This window comes from Micromesistius poutassou (genome assembly GCF_964030765.1).
Source record: "Micromesistius poutassou genome assembly, chromosome: 13".
Taxonomy (NCBI): Eukaryota; Metazoa; Chordata; class Actinopteri; order Gadiformes; family Gadidae; genus Micromesistius; species Micromesistius poutassou.
The window spans coordinates 9,582,511-9,597,773 of NC_140283.1; the positions used below are offsets into that span (position 1 = coordinate 9,582,511).

The following is a 15,263-nucleotide window of genomic DNA, read 5'->3' on the forward strand; positions in this document are numbered from 1 at the left end:
ATGTTGAGCAGCCCGAAGCTCCGCTCCTGGTTCACGCCACCTAGCTCCTGTGTGTCAGAGCTCCGGGGAGGAGCGGGGGACCCACTCACTTTCAGACCATGGCCGCCTATATCAAAACCAGTGCGGCCACCAGCAGCAGCAGCAGCAGCACCACTACTGCCACCCAAACCGCTGTGGTGGGGACCGCAGCGCCCAGCCCGGTGAGTGTGGAAGAACCAGCATTTAGGAATGGGGACGCGGCTTGCCCCAACACCAACACCAGCACCATCATGGAGAAGACCCGGGAGTTGTTCCAGATGTGTGATGTGGAGGGCAAGGGCTTCGTCACCCGGCGGGACTTGCAGGTGAGAGGGCTGGACGAGGGGGGGGGGGGGGATCACTGCCGTGGGACTGGAGCTGAAGTTTTAATGTAAAGTTACCAGGAAATGTGCACTTATGTTGGAGGTATTTTACGTTATTTATGTGTTTTGTTGGATCTAGATTAACAAACCACAGGAGACACAGCTATTCTGTACATCTTTTGGAACAAATGTGAAAACACATTTGTTCAAAGAAATGTAAGATTAACACATCAATAATTGTATCTAATTAATAGAACGATTATTTACCAGAATTTCCCTTTTTATTATTATATGACTGTTTATATTCTTTGTCCATGAACACTGTCCTGGATCATGTTCACCACCAAAGTATATAATGAACACCTGTAACACAATATTTATATTTCTTTCGGTGGGGCTTTCGCAACCAGGCAGGCATTTAGATAATAGCCCGGAGCTGCCATACGATTCTGAAGACACTGGGCACACGCCTCCATGTTCAATTCAAGCCTGCATGAAAGAGACGGACAGGAAGCCACAGCGCCCACAAGCACTGCGAAACTGCGCAGCGGCTTTGTCCTGCGGCTCCTCAGCCGTATTGTTGTGCAGATACACGCGGCCCCCCGATATTCATCCCCCCGGCCCGCTCCTTTTGATGATCCACTTGTGCGCCCACGCAGGGACGAGAGTAATCCAAGCTTTGATCTGGGGTTTGGTTGTAATAGTTTTCAAATACGTGAGGTGGTCCCTAATGGCTCTTCTGCTCACATGATAGACAAGCAAGTGAAAAGCGTCATTTAAATACACGCTTGAATACAGCACATCCTCCACAGTTCTACCCTGGCCTAAAATCTCAGTTTAGGTTACGCATGGTTACCACGATGTGATGTGTTAGGTACAATAAATTAAACTGCACGATATTTAGCTATTTAACCACACACACACACACACACACACACACACACACACACACACACACACACACACACACACACACACACACACACACACACACACACACACTTTTAATAATGTTTAATGTATTGCCAAAGTATTATGCCAATATTGACAGTCCTTGACCTGTACCATAACGTGAGTTTTCTGTGTCCTCTTGAACAGCGGTTAAACGTGGAGGTACCCCTCAATGCGGACGAGCTGGAGAACGTGTTCGACACCCTGGACACTGACAGAAACGGCTACCTCACACTCGCCGAGTTCTCTTCTGGCTTCAGTACGTTGTTGTTTTTTCCAGATTTGTTATTCTATATAGGGCTAATTGTTTTAATTGTTATTTAATTTCTTATTTTTATTCTATTTGTCTTTGCCTTATTTATTATATTTAAAAGTTGCACCATCTCTGCAGGCATCTGCCACTTTTCATTTCACTGCATTTCTTGTATATGTATGTGACTTATAAAACTCTTGAATCTTGAACCATTGTTCCCATTGGCTCAAAGCCCACGGTTCGAGTCCCTGAAGCCGAGCTCTGAACCCACAGCCTGTCGTCCCTTTTAGGTGAGTTCCTGTGTTCCCAGAGGAGTGCGGTGACGGAGAAGGAGAGGAGGCCGGGCAAAGGCCGGTCAGAGGCCTTGTCCCAGAGCCAATGGGAGACCAAGCTGGTGGCCAGCGAGGATGAGGAGGAGAAACACTTCGGCATGCTCATGGAGACTCTGGGGGCAAGCAATGTGTTTGAAGAGTGAGTTCCATGAATGGTTCTATGAGTGTGTGTTTGTGTTTCCGTTCGTATTGGCTTAAGCTTGTTTTTGCATTCATGTGTCATTGTGTATATTTGCACATACTTTATTGCTGCTGTTGGGGTGGAAGGTCACCACTATCTCCCCCCTCTCATACCTTAAGTCAACGTGGTGCCACACTGTGAGAGTCACACCTGCTGTGCTAAACAAACGACACACTTTCCTACTCTGTTAGGTTTGTCCTTTCTTCTCACGTTACGTGCCTCAATGTCAAGGAACAAAACCACTCACTAATACCCTCTTAAGTCTGTCATATTGCTGACCATACACAATGTAATCAAATGATCTCCATGACTACAATAATATTTCACTTGTCATTTTTTTTCTCCTTAAAGCAATCTGAAAAAGTGACTGTACAGAGCTAAAGGTCCCACCCACTTTATATTTGTATTTGATATCTAGTTATATTATCCCAGATATTTGTATCTTCACCTTTTTTACTCATTTGAATCAGTATCTCAAAATGACTAGAGAATTGTCAGGAAATATATATGAGGTTGTCCAGGAAATGATTATAACAGTCATTGATATGGTTAACATTTTGGAATATAAAGGTAAAATGGCATGCAGCCTGTGCATGTACATGTACGGCAAAACTGTCAAAATAAGGGTTGATGGTGATTAGGTTGATTAATAGAAGGGGTGTAGCAAAGAACCAGACCTGTGCATGATGAGCTCCACTGGGTCCTAGGGCCAATAGTGACGTGCATTCACGCTGCACTGACTTGCTTTGACCCGATGCTGTTGGAAAGGCCAAGAGCAGCCTGATAGCAAATACAATCAAAAGGGAGAGCTGTTTAATTATTATAATAATTATTTTTTACTCCTTTTCAGGAGCACTATCAGGTTTCCCAACCGATTAAAAAAAAATAGTTGTTTTTATATGCATATTAAATAATATGTGATTTTATATAAAATAATAAATAAATATATATATATTTTTTACCTCACATAGATCAAAACCCTTGAATAAAAACGTTGCATTGAAGTCGGTTGAGAAAGTAAACATTTTAGTGCTTTGTAAAAAAAAAAACAGCCCTCCCCCCGTTTATTGGTTTACAGGCCGGCCTCTCTAATGGTGGTGATGTTGACGTATGATGTGCCAAAGTGCCAATGCAGCATCCATGTTTTTTTATTTTATATCTCAATGCAAGTTGCTGGCCCATCTGTTTTCTTGTGTCGAGGCAGGTCTATTACGATTGGGGCTCAAATAGGTCTGGCTGCCAATCATAGAGCTGCTGACATTATAATCCTAGCCTATGATTACATGGCTTACTTAGCATGAAGGGGTATGTCAATAACGGTGTCTTCAAGAGGGAGAAAAGAGCATCCTCCAAAGCCTGACTAGACTCACCTTTAGCAAACAACAGGAGCTCAATAAAAGTCAACAGTGAATGAAGTACATCCTATTGACTTCAGCATGCCTGCCAGCCCAGGCTGTCATTACACGACACATCACTTTTGGGTCATGGTCAGAATAGGGTCTAGTTATAGGATATTTCCCTCAGTGTTTCATCAAGCGGAACTTGATGAAAACTTTAATGTGGATTTTCAAACCACAATGGCGTGAGTTCACAAAAACGAAAGCCAGACAATGGTATCTTTATGTTTTCTTTGAGCTTTTTTGTACATAGCTCCGAGGCAAACACAATGTTCCTCTGTGTGGGGATTTAAATGGATGTTGTGGAGGGTGTGTGGACGATGGCTGGTTCAAGCAGCCTCACCCAGCCCCAGAGTCCAATCAGTCTGCCTCGGGCCAGGTGAGGCTGCTCAAACCAGCCGTCCTCCACACAACCACACTCCATGCTGGTATTAAATCATGTCCCTCTGCTGACGCATCTGTACGCAAGTTGTTTTTGCCTCAGTATCAGTTTCCCCAACTTGTGTTTTATGGCTTCTCCTGTGTGCCATTAGTCCCAGTGAGGTGCGCAGTCTGTGGGCTCAGCTGAGTCGGGACGAGCCGCACCTCCTCTCCAACTTCGAGGAGTTCCTGGCCCGGGTGACCGCACAGATCAAAGACGCCAACCGGGAGAAGAGAGAGATGGAGAGCGCCATGAGAAGGTCAGGCCGCAGGAGCCGTCTTCATATACGTATGTTTCATGGATCACAATGCACAATTCAATTAAAAGACCGTACATATTGATTTATTCATGAAGGAAAGCGGCCACGCATGATGACGAGATCCAGTCCTTGTATGAGGAGATGGAGCAGCAGATAAAAGATGAAAAGGACCGGATCCTCCTGCAGGTATCTGTGTATTAAAAGCTTACATTGACCCTGTCTGTGTGTTTTTAACAAATGTGATATAATTCTACTCCTCTTATTCACAGTTACTTCTGCTCCCTGCTCTCTGTCCCTATTTTCACAAACATTTATCATTTAGATGGAAGTTGTGATTTGAAAAGGAATCAATTAATCTTATCTTATCTCATATATATTTTCCCTCATATAAACTGGATGTGGTCACTCAGTAATGGTCTTGCATGTGTTATTGCAGCCCATCAGAGCGCAGCCTTGGTCCAGACACAGGGAGAATGTGACGGGTCTAGATGAACTCTGATTCCCTCTCCTCTTTGGCTGCAGGATTCCGAGCAGTTCCTGTCTCGCAGCCAAGACCTGGCGGTCCAGCTGTCCAGCAAGGAGAGTGAGCTGGACCAGCTGTTCCAGAAGCAGAGCAGGGTGAGCAAGCACTACCTTCATCATCTGAAACAGTGCGGTCCAGCTTTCTCCTGTTCCCCGAATGGACTGAGAGGCCCTTTCTAGAGTCATGAAAGGGTTAATGCGTGTATATTTTATGGAATTATATATGTAAGGCATAATCACCTCAAGGCAGGGCAATAAACAGTTTGATATGCCCGGCTAGTGGACGGCTTACCGCCCGAGATGAAGTCGAGGCATATCAAACTGTTTATTGCCCTGCCTTGAGGTGATTATCCTGTTTATTCTACTTCTTGCTTGCCAACATAATAAAACAATTCAAATACTTTAATAATTCTGCTTTTTCTTATTCATATTGCATGCTTAATAAATGTATACTCTGTTTGAGTTCATCTCCCTCAAAAAGTAGTCCCCTTTAGAACTACGGTGAATAACGTTAGCAAATTTTTCGTAGGTGGAATCTGGAAGAATCATGAATATTAGGGTTATGGTTAGGGTGAGGGTTACGGTTACGGTTATGGTTAGGGTGAGGGTTACGGTTATGGTTATGGTTAGGTTTAGGGTTAGGGTTAGGAGTCAGCGTGTGAGTTTGCCTGTCCAATCCTAGCGCTTGAGGCGGAACTTTTCCCGGATTCCGCCTACGAAAAACAGTCGCGACCGGGGAACATAGGACCCGGGGAACATAGGTACGCTCCCCGTTAGCTCAGCTGTAGCTTATTAGTTTGTATAGCAACCACACAAGGCTGCATCTGATCACTAGTTTAATAATGTAGTTGCTAAATTGTATCTCGCTTGCGAAACATGTATCGACTGACCCTCCGATAGATTTCCGACACATTTTAGAAACTTTTTTGAACAAGGTTTATTTTTACAATGGACCTCATGTTTGACATTGCTGATAGAAAGAAAATACAAGCGGCGTATTGATCTACTATTTGATGCCACTGTGCTCAGTCAGCGGGCAACCTGCCGGGTTAATGCCCTCCTCCCAGCCAATCAGAATCAAGCATTCTTAAACGAAGTAGAATAAATCACTATATTCAGTGCACCAGTGCAGAATAAACTTTGGGTAACTTAATATTTTCAATTTTGTAAGATTTCGCCCCCCCCAGTTAGAGGCGTGAGTCTTTCAGAATTAAAAAGAATTCTGTCCAATCAAACTGGCTGTGTGACTCAAACTAGCGTAGCTCTGCTGGCTGGGTGATTGTGAGTGAGAGGGGTTTTGGGAGTGTCTATTTTTATTAATTAACTTATAGAATATATCCTTTTGATAGGATGTGATTTTATTACTTAGATTATTGAAATCACAATGGATCAGCATGGCCCACAGGTATATCCGTGTCATTTAAGCTACACGCTAGACAAAATGTTACTTATAGCGACTTTAACCCATTATGACACCCCTGTAAAACAAGCCTGCAAGTACGTGATACCATTAAACATTCGGTTCAAGACTGTAACATTTGTGGTGTTCTGAGTGAGGTGAGAAAAACAACATCCTGTCATTGAATGAAGTCAGAAAAGTCTCTCTCTCTCTGTCTCTCTCTCTGTCTGTCTCTCCTGTCCAGTTGGAGCAGCAGTGCACGGAGTTGCACAGTGAGCAGCACATGACCAAGGAGGAGAACATGAAGCTGAGGCAGACCAACGAGGAGCTGGTGGCAGAGCTGGACCTCACCAACCAGGAGCTGGGGCTGGCCCAGGACCAGCTGGGCCAGCTGCAGGAGCAGTCCTCCCGCCTCCAGGAGCAGAAGGAGATGTGAGTCCTGGCTGTTTTGAGTTCCTCACTTCGAGATACGGACTGTGGATGGCCGGTGGCGGATGTGTTAATGACTGGATGTGAGGGGGACATTGTTCTCTGTCTTGTACAAATATAATGGATGTTACATTACGGTGCCTGAAGTGACTTTGAGGGTGTTTGCTAGTCTCTTCACTTCCGGAGGATTGTGTTGTTGATGAAGCACCCAAATCTGCAATTCACCAGACTCTCTGCCTTAAAGGTCCCATGACATGCCACCAGGTGTGAGTGTTATTAGCCGTTACAACACTTTGAATCTGGCTCTTCTGACATCGCAATTGGGCGTGTCCACCTAGATGTGTGACGGATAGATGAGCAATATTTGCTACTGTCCACTGGGTAGGCTAGTAGACTGATCTATCCAGCACACATCTAGGTGGACACGCTCACTTGTGATGTCAGAAGAGACAGATTTTCGGCTTGTAACGGCTAATCACACTCACACCTGGTGGCATGTCATGGGTCCTTTAAACATTCAACAGCAACATGTCCTGAAAATATTTTCAGATAAACACATTTTCTCTTCAGAAGCACTGGTCACATTTCCCAAGCTAAACAAAAGTGAAGACACTCGTGCATGTGGATGCATCTGAGCGGACTTTCAACACTGACAAGTTCAAGCATACAACCCCACCTCACCTGCTACTTGCCGTTTGCCACCAGGGAAATGTACCGGATCACCGAGGGTCTGCAGAGGGAGCAGGCCAGCCTGATTAAACAACTGGACCTGCTGAGGTATGTGGAGCCGGAGCAGGCCACTAGATGGAGCACGTTCACTGCACTGTGTCGTGTTATACGTGGCACTGTATGCTGCACGACATGTGCACCGCTTCATCAATCAGTGAGGAGCAACAGCAAAGTAAACAGACTAAAGCGTAATCAAATCTATACAACACTTTGGATGGATGGACTGCAACCATGCTAGAACAATACCATTGCAATTCACGTATACAATTGTATACAAACAATCTGTTTTAAGGGCGTTCTGCTGCTCTGCTTGGTCTTAATGGGTTTTTCGTTATCTAGGGAAATGAACAAACACCTACGGGATGAACGGGACATGTGCTACTTGGTATTGTTGCATTGGAATCCATTAGCAATAGAAACTGTTTAACTTCATACATATTATCATTACATTTAGCTTGGACCCTAAAATAATTGTTTTGTCTTACAGAAACCAAAGAACTCCATGCCAAACACAAACTGCAGCCAGATGCCGTTTTTAAATACTGTGACACCTACAACAAAGCGGTTCAGGTAAAACCCTTTTGACTAAACACGGTAATCTATTAGGAAATAGAAGCCTTTGGAGATTAATTCACCTCATCCACTAGCGGTGTGAAGCAGCCACCTGGGTGATGCATGGCTCCCAGTATGTGCCAAAATGCTAATCCCACACTAGCTATCATAGTGAGGAATTATTATGGAATTCAAATTTGGAACATATGTGAGTAATAAATAACAAATAACTGTTCTGGTTCAACCGTTTTTTTTATAAAGTTCATAAAGTTCATAAAGTTCTCATTAAAAAATCCCTTTCTCTGTATTTTTGCTTGTTTATAAACTCAGAATGGGCATTGTTTCAATTAGTTTGCCTGTATTTGTATTTATTTGTTGGTGTATTAAACTAGACATGTTAACATAATTCTGTCTGTGATGGCAAGTTACCAGAATGTATTCCCGTGAGTGAGGGCTGGTGCTAGAGTGTTTGTGTGGGAATGAACCATTTGGAGGGGAGGGATTATTGGTGAACACTCTTAATATGCAGTCAGTTGTCAGCTCTGTACTTGTTGTTATGAAAATGATTTCCATAATTTTAAGTTGTATGTTTGTATTTCATGTCTTGCGATAACAAAAAAAGGGATTTTAATAAAAGAAAATCCCTTTTATTAACGGACCTATTGTTGGTGCTAAACTTCAGCTGGTGCTCCTAACTTATTCGAAGTTGGGAGCTAGCGAGTCAAAGAATCTCATTTCGAGACCTGTTCTCCCACAGCGAGGAGGTCAAAGGGGTCCCCCCCGCGTCCAAGGGGGCCCGCCCAGCCAGCAGACCTCCGGCCCCGTGGACCCCCAACCAGGGGGAGGCTGCAGAGGGCCGGCCGGCGGGGTGCTCCAGAGGACACCTCCAGAGGATCATCTCCATCGAGGAGGACCCCCTGCCCCAGCTGCTGCAGGCCGGACCCCCGCTGCAGAGCTGGAGCCGGGTGGAGGAGGAGGAGGAGGGGGAGGAGGAGGGGGAGGAGGGCATGGACTTGGTGATGAGCGATATCCGCTCCCCTGTGCCTCACGCTGCTGGGGACGAAGACACGCCCACCTCCCCCCGAGGTCAGCCGGTGGGCAAGGAGACCAGCTTTAAGGTGAGCCCGGTGACGCCGTGGGCTCCGCCCACTCTGGAGGAGACAGTGGATGGGGTCCCGTTGGTTCTACTTCTGGATCATGGTCAGGTTATGGGGGGCATTAGAGTAGAGAATACTTCTACCAAAGTAACGTGAGAGGTCTGGCCTTTTGGTTTCACACTGGGTAATGGGTTACATCCCTTTACTTTTTAATTAATTAATTAAATAATTAATTTGACAGGGACAATGCACAGCTCATTAGCAGTACCAGAGTTAGCTATAAGCTCATTTAAATCTGTAGTCCCTGGGCAGGAAACAGAGGACAACATCTCTGTCAAAAGGGAAACCTAACCTAACAAGTATAAAAACAATACGGTAACACACGATTTAACAACAGTAACAACTTTAACAACCTACAGAATATATAATGACTCCAGCTGCTAAATTGAGGATCCTATGACGCTAAGCCCACCCTTGCCTCCATTGTCTCCCGTGCCGCTCAGGAGGAAGCAGCCATTTTGCCGCCCGACCGGCTCTTCAAGATCATTCTAGTGGGGAACTCCAACGTTGGGAAGACCTCCCTCCTGAAACGCTTCTGTGACGACTGCTTCTACCCCGACACCTCGGCTACCGTGGGTATGTAGAGCAGAGACACAGCTGGGCGTATTTACACAGATAGACAGACACACAGACACACGGTCTGTGTGGGCACATAGTATTCCCACTCCTACAAATGACTTCCTGTGAAACAAGATATCCAAACAGCTGACGTGGAGGTCGATCTATAAATCCCCAATGCACTTTAGTTATTGTTTCTTACTGAAAGTTGCCAAACAAAGTAAAGGTAAGCTGCCAGGGATTGCAATACTGCTGATTGACCGGTGTATGTCCCATCCCAACACATTCCCTCAACAGTAAAGCATAACTTAGCTCTGATATGGAAAAAGTAACACTTTTTTAAAGTTTATAAGAAGCTAACTCGATGATGATAATGTGACTTGTAGGAATGTGAATTGTAGAACAACCCTTATGGTTATGAAGCGATAATAACACAATCCTGCTTCAATTGTTAGGCGTGGACTACAGTGTGAAGACGATACTGGTGGACAACAGTCAGGTGGCGATGCAGATGTGGGACACGGCAGGGCAGGAGAGGTGAGGCGGAGCACCGGCACGCCTGGCCCAGACCCTTAGTGCGTCTGGATGTCGGTATGGGGGTTTTGAGCTCCCCCGGTTTGTCAGTTTGCTCATTGAATTCACATTGTTAAAAAAAAAATACATATTCCTGCCCAGTTTTTCCAGGAGCCTGTTAAGGCTGAAGAGGGTGGGGGCCGGGGGGGGGGGGGGGGGTAACCTGCAAAGCCAGACTACCCACATTTCCAATTTGTCTAAGTTGTTTCTCGAGACAAAGAGACATTTCAAAAAACAAACCATAATTCCAAAGCCTTTTTGAGTGGTGGCGGACAGACACAGCACAGCAGGGGGCGCCCGCACAGGAGTCGTTGTCTGGAGAAGCGTCAACCCAAAGCTTAACAAGAGTGCTTACCGCTCCCCTCGTCTCACCTGGTTGTTGGCTCCGCCCCCTCCCGCAGGTACCGCAGTATCACCAAGCAGTTCTTCCGCAAGGCGGATGGCGTGGTGGTGATGTACGACGTCACGTCTGAGCTCAGCTTCACCGGCGTGAGGCAGTGGTTGACCAGCGTGCAGGTGAGGCCCTGTGTTCCTCGCTCCCACACACAGCTGCACAGTGGAGGGAGATGCTAATGTGTCCGTATCAATCAGGAGGAAAAAAAAAGGTTTTGAGTAAAACAATAAATAAGTGAATTTCAAGAACGATAATGCAGTCATTAAGTTCTTAATAACTGTTGATGCACAGTTGAATGGCTATGCGAAAAATAGCTGTTAGGATACGATATCTATCTTTTGTGGGTAATTTTAAGATCAATACTTGTAGATTAGTATAAGTAACCGGATACTGAATGGATTGCTGCTTGCTGATGTATTTTCATTACAATTCTGATGGAGGTAAAAGGATGTTCAAGGACTTTGGAGGTTTTAATAGCCTGTGTAAGACTAAGTATCGAGTGTTTTTATGATTTTTTTATTGCCTATAGGAAGCTGCAGACGAGGAAATCCCTGTAATGATCCTGGGGAACAAAACAGACAAGGAGAGGGCGAGGGAGGTCCAGACTAAAGTGGGGGAGAGACTAGCTAAGGTTGGTCCGTTTGTCTCTCTTGTAACATAAGCTCAATGCTAATGAGCTGATTGAGTCTACTTCTGACCTAATATAAATAGGTTAAACCTAAGAGGCTTAAGTATTCATAAAAGTGAACCCTATATACATTTAATTTGGTATAATTAGTGCTACTTATGGTTTGCTTCATTATTAATAATTATTCCACCTAAGACAAGTTTATGCTTCATTTCATTACATATTTCTGGTTGGATGTTTAGTCTGATATCCATGTGACCTTTTAGTTAATATGGTTATATGTATATATGTATATATGGTTAATATGGTTAAGTACAAAACAGCATTCATACATACATTGTTATTGGCTCTGGCTTCTGAAAAGGAGAAAATGAATTGACGTTGTCTGAAGTGAACATAAATGGGCTGTGGGCATAACATAGCTTCATTTGCATTGGTGAGATTAGCTCACACTGCCTTATTCCCGAGGCCTCGCATCCCACAGTGGACCCCATTATACACGGGAATCCAAACATAATGGCGCTGCTCCATTAGTAGAACTGCGCTTGTTTATCACTGTGCTTGTGCAGAAAACCATTAGTCCAATTTATTCCAACCTCCGATGTTATCATCGTTCTCCGCTCTCTGTCTGATCAGCAGGGGGAAAAAAAAACAGTTGGGTCGCATCCACAGCTTTCTGCATTCGGGCCTTTTTCCCCCAGACTGTGGATAATCACAGCCATCATGGTCCCTTGTCTCTCTCCTTTCAGGACGGCCCGTTCATTTTCTATGAATGCAGCGCGTGCTCAGGACACAATGTGATGGAGTCCATGGTGCATATGGCGAGGTGAGCATTGTCCCTCTTTGTAATGGAGAAACCACACTAAACGTTAACAAATATGTAATTATTCATTAATTTTCTCCCTACAAGAGGCACAAAGAACACCAGATTGAGATCAGTCTGTTGGTTTGGGAAACGGAACAGCGAGAATGAGAAGTGCTGCCAATTATATCTTATGCCATTTGTGTTTCTCAATACATGAGCTGGATTTACATTTCTGTGCACAGCCCGTGGAAGATCCACATCTCGACTTTTAGCAGAGCCGCCTGCATCACTCATCTGCTTCATCACTTTAACGTGTACACAAGGGGGCAGTATAGGGCTTTCATCCCCAACAAACGTTTGTTAAAGGTGACATATTATACCACTAGAGGGGTATTCCATCAACCAAAGTGCAAAGCCGAGCTTATTTTGCTTAGCCTTCTTTCAGCTAGAGTTGCGTTCCATTAACATGACATAAGGGAATCTCTGCTAAGTAACCATTGCAACTTAACCGACCAAACTAACCTGGTCGGTAGCAGGCTAACTGTCAGGCTAATTTGAGTGGTGTTTCAGAGAAATCCATCTGTCGGCAACAATAGTACCATCAGAAGGTTCCGCCAAGCCTAGTCCTCACAATTTTGTCATAAATGTATATATGAAGTACAAACAGCGTATATTTTCACTAAAGGTATAATATTAAATGATGCATGAAATAAATCAATGAATTGCTATCTATTACTTACTGTTACTGTAGCTATTTTCTCAACACATTTTTATACAAATCTATGTATTATAACAAAATCAGGAATCAGCCGTTGGGTGAATGGTCTAGCACTTGCCCTGTGATATGCGAGACCCGAGTTTGCGTCCAGAGTATTTCATAGTATTCTTGGCGTTGGCTTAATTTTGTAATTCCCTTTATTCATTTTATTAATGCAGCTTTTAAGGGCTTATTAACGGCTTGTAACGGCTAATCACGCTCACACCTATAATACACATAGTATAATATGTCACCTTTAAACAAAAGCGTGAATCTGAAATCCGAATCATGAGACGCTCTGCTCTGCTGAAAAAAAACATTAGATTCATGTGAAAAAACTTGTTGCAAAATGTTGGCCTACTGCTGAAAAGCTGTTGGTGTATCACAACCCACTGAAAATACATTGTTTTGATTTCGCCGGGTGCATTCACTTTGTGTTCGTGCACGGTGTAAGTGTCATTTGGCCTCGTGTACAGTACACCGGCCCTGACGCACTGCTTCCGTCTGTAGGATACTGAAGGAACAAGAGGACAGAGCCAAGGAGAAGACAGTCCGTCTGGCGCGCAGCCCCTCACTGAAGTCGCGTGCGTGCTGTTGAACACACACACACACACACACACACACACACACACACACACACACACACACACACACACACACACACACACACACACACACACACACACACACACACACACAGTGAAGTCCGTCTCTGGGTGTAGGTTGTACTTTGCATGGACAACTCTGTTCTCCCACTCCCTTTACTGTCGGCTCACTGTGGCACATTCAAGAGCATATTTTAAAGCTATTCTATAAAAAGAAAATATATTGATATGTGGAAACTGTAAAAAATAGATTAAAAATGTATTTTACTAGTAGTGTTGTACATAACCCGATGTTATTACTGATGTTCTATTGTTGAATATGTTTTCAGTGTTATTTATGAAAGACTTTGTGCCAGTCATTGCATTGATTGTGTTGGCCACTACCATCACACCTATTTATTTATCATCATTGTATCTTCAGCAGGCCCCAGATATTAATGGTTAGAGGACTCATGGATAGACCCAGGATGTACAATGGCTTTTAATGTTTGTCATTTGACTATTGTCACGCTGCACTATGAAAATGTTAATAGCAGAAATTATAATAACAACACAATCACTTTAATTTCATAGCACCTTTCATTACAATTCACATGTTCTTCACATTAATACATGGCAATGACAGTACAATGTAATGAAAGAATAGTGATCAAAGGAAAACTGAATAACAAATACGGTTTGCTTGACTGAGTGCCTCATTAACCTACTGTAGCGTCATCGTGGGCATGTGGAATCATTGTTTATTCATGTTAATTGTGGACCTTTTGAATGGCTCATTCAACCAATTAACCTAATGTTTACATTCCCAATTACATTCTTATTCTTAGTCAATCTATAGTGGCTATTGAGATACACCGGCATTTAGCCTCATTGGGGAAACTTGTTTTGTCTTGTTTTTATGAATGGCACACGATTCATACTTGTACTTCTAATCACAGCAGGGGGTTCCCGACATGTTGTCAAGCACATAAACCCAATGTTTGGTCTAAATAAAATGGGACAATGGGCAGATCTGTCCCAGAGGTCTGTTTATTGGTGAAATTGATCGATCGTCTAGGTGATTTGCTGGAGGAGGTAGCGTTCCAAGCACCACCTTGTTAAAGACCTTAGTGAGAACAGGCGAACAACATATTGTCTTTAATGATCAAGGATCAGCCCTCATGAGACCAAATTGGAACATGTCTCCACACGTGTAAGCTTTGATTAAGTTAAACCACCAAAGCACTCCAATCCTGACTCAATTATGAACAAAACAAATGATATATGTAAGCAAAATAGACTCCCATTGCTGGCTGTTAAATCCTCTTCAGAAAGGACCCGTTGGATGCATTTGAGAACAGTGCAAATTTCTGGTCTGACAAGCAGTATTGTGCAATATAGTGATACCAGATAAATGATACCAATAGTTCAAAGGTCCATCTATGAGACTGGAAGCAAACCAGATGGAAAACAAGTCAAGGCATTTAAAACATGTACGCTATCAGAATTGATTGCAGAGTAGGACAGTGTTTGGAGTGCAGTCAGAGCAGTGAGCTCCCATCTTAACAACAAGCACACAGCACTGAAACAAGGACTCACTGCAGAGACACATCACAGCACACACACATCACAGCACACACACATATTCCATTCATTCACGTGGTCAAGTGCTGCAATTTCCCCGTATTTCAAGCGAATGGATTTAAATTGAAGGGTTTAACAACGCGGTCCTTCAGCAACACTTCAGGATGTTGAATGTTATGTTTAAACGGACAGTCAAAACAGACCAGCGGCTACATCACTCACATCTTACACATCAACAACCATCAACATGTATTGTAATGCAACGAGAATGGAAAACATTCTAAGATTCAAGAGGTGTTAACATTCAGAGTTGTCTCAAGTAACAGTCGGTTTGAAGAACCTCACACTTATTCCCTACAAGGTGACATGGCTGTTGACATGCCATGCCTTCGCTGAAGCATTTAATTTTTTTATTCTTGACCTGGACTAATCTCCTAGCACCTTCCTTAGTTATATC

At 43.8% G+C, this 15,263-nt stretch overlaps 1 protein-coding gene across 1 annotated transcript; it reads left to right on the forward strand.

Annotated features, from left to right (window-relative positions):
* On the forward strand, positions 1-13,434 carry cracr2aa (calcium release activated channel regulator 2Aa; the record flags this gene model as incomplete). The annotated part of the gene is given in 18 exon segments (XM_084477752.1): positions 1-70; positions 73-344; positions 1,440-1,551; positions 1,836-2,016; positions 3,989-4,135; positions 4,231-4,321; positions 4,658-4,753; positions 6,301-6,488; positions 7,191-7,262; positions 7,554-7,599; positions 7,702-7,784; positions 8,524-8,884; positions 9,367-9,499; positions 9,937-10,018; positions 10,456-10,570; positions 10,978-11,079; positions 11,826-11,902; positions 13,149-13,434. Coding segments are annotated over 18 exon segments (2,316 nt in total). The 3' UTR covers positions 13,237-13,434.
* Positions 13,435-15,263: the final 1,829 nt, after the last annotated feature.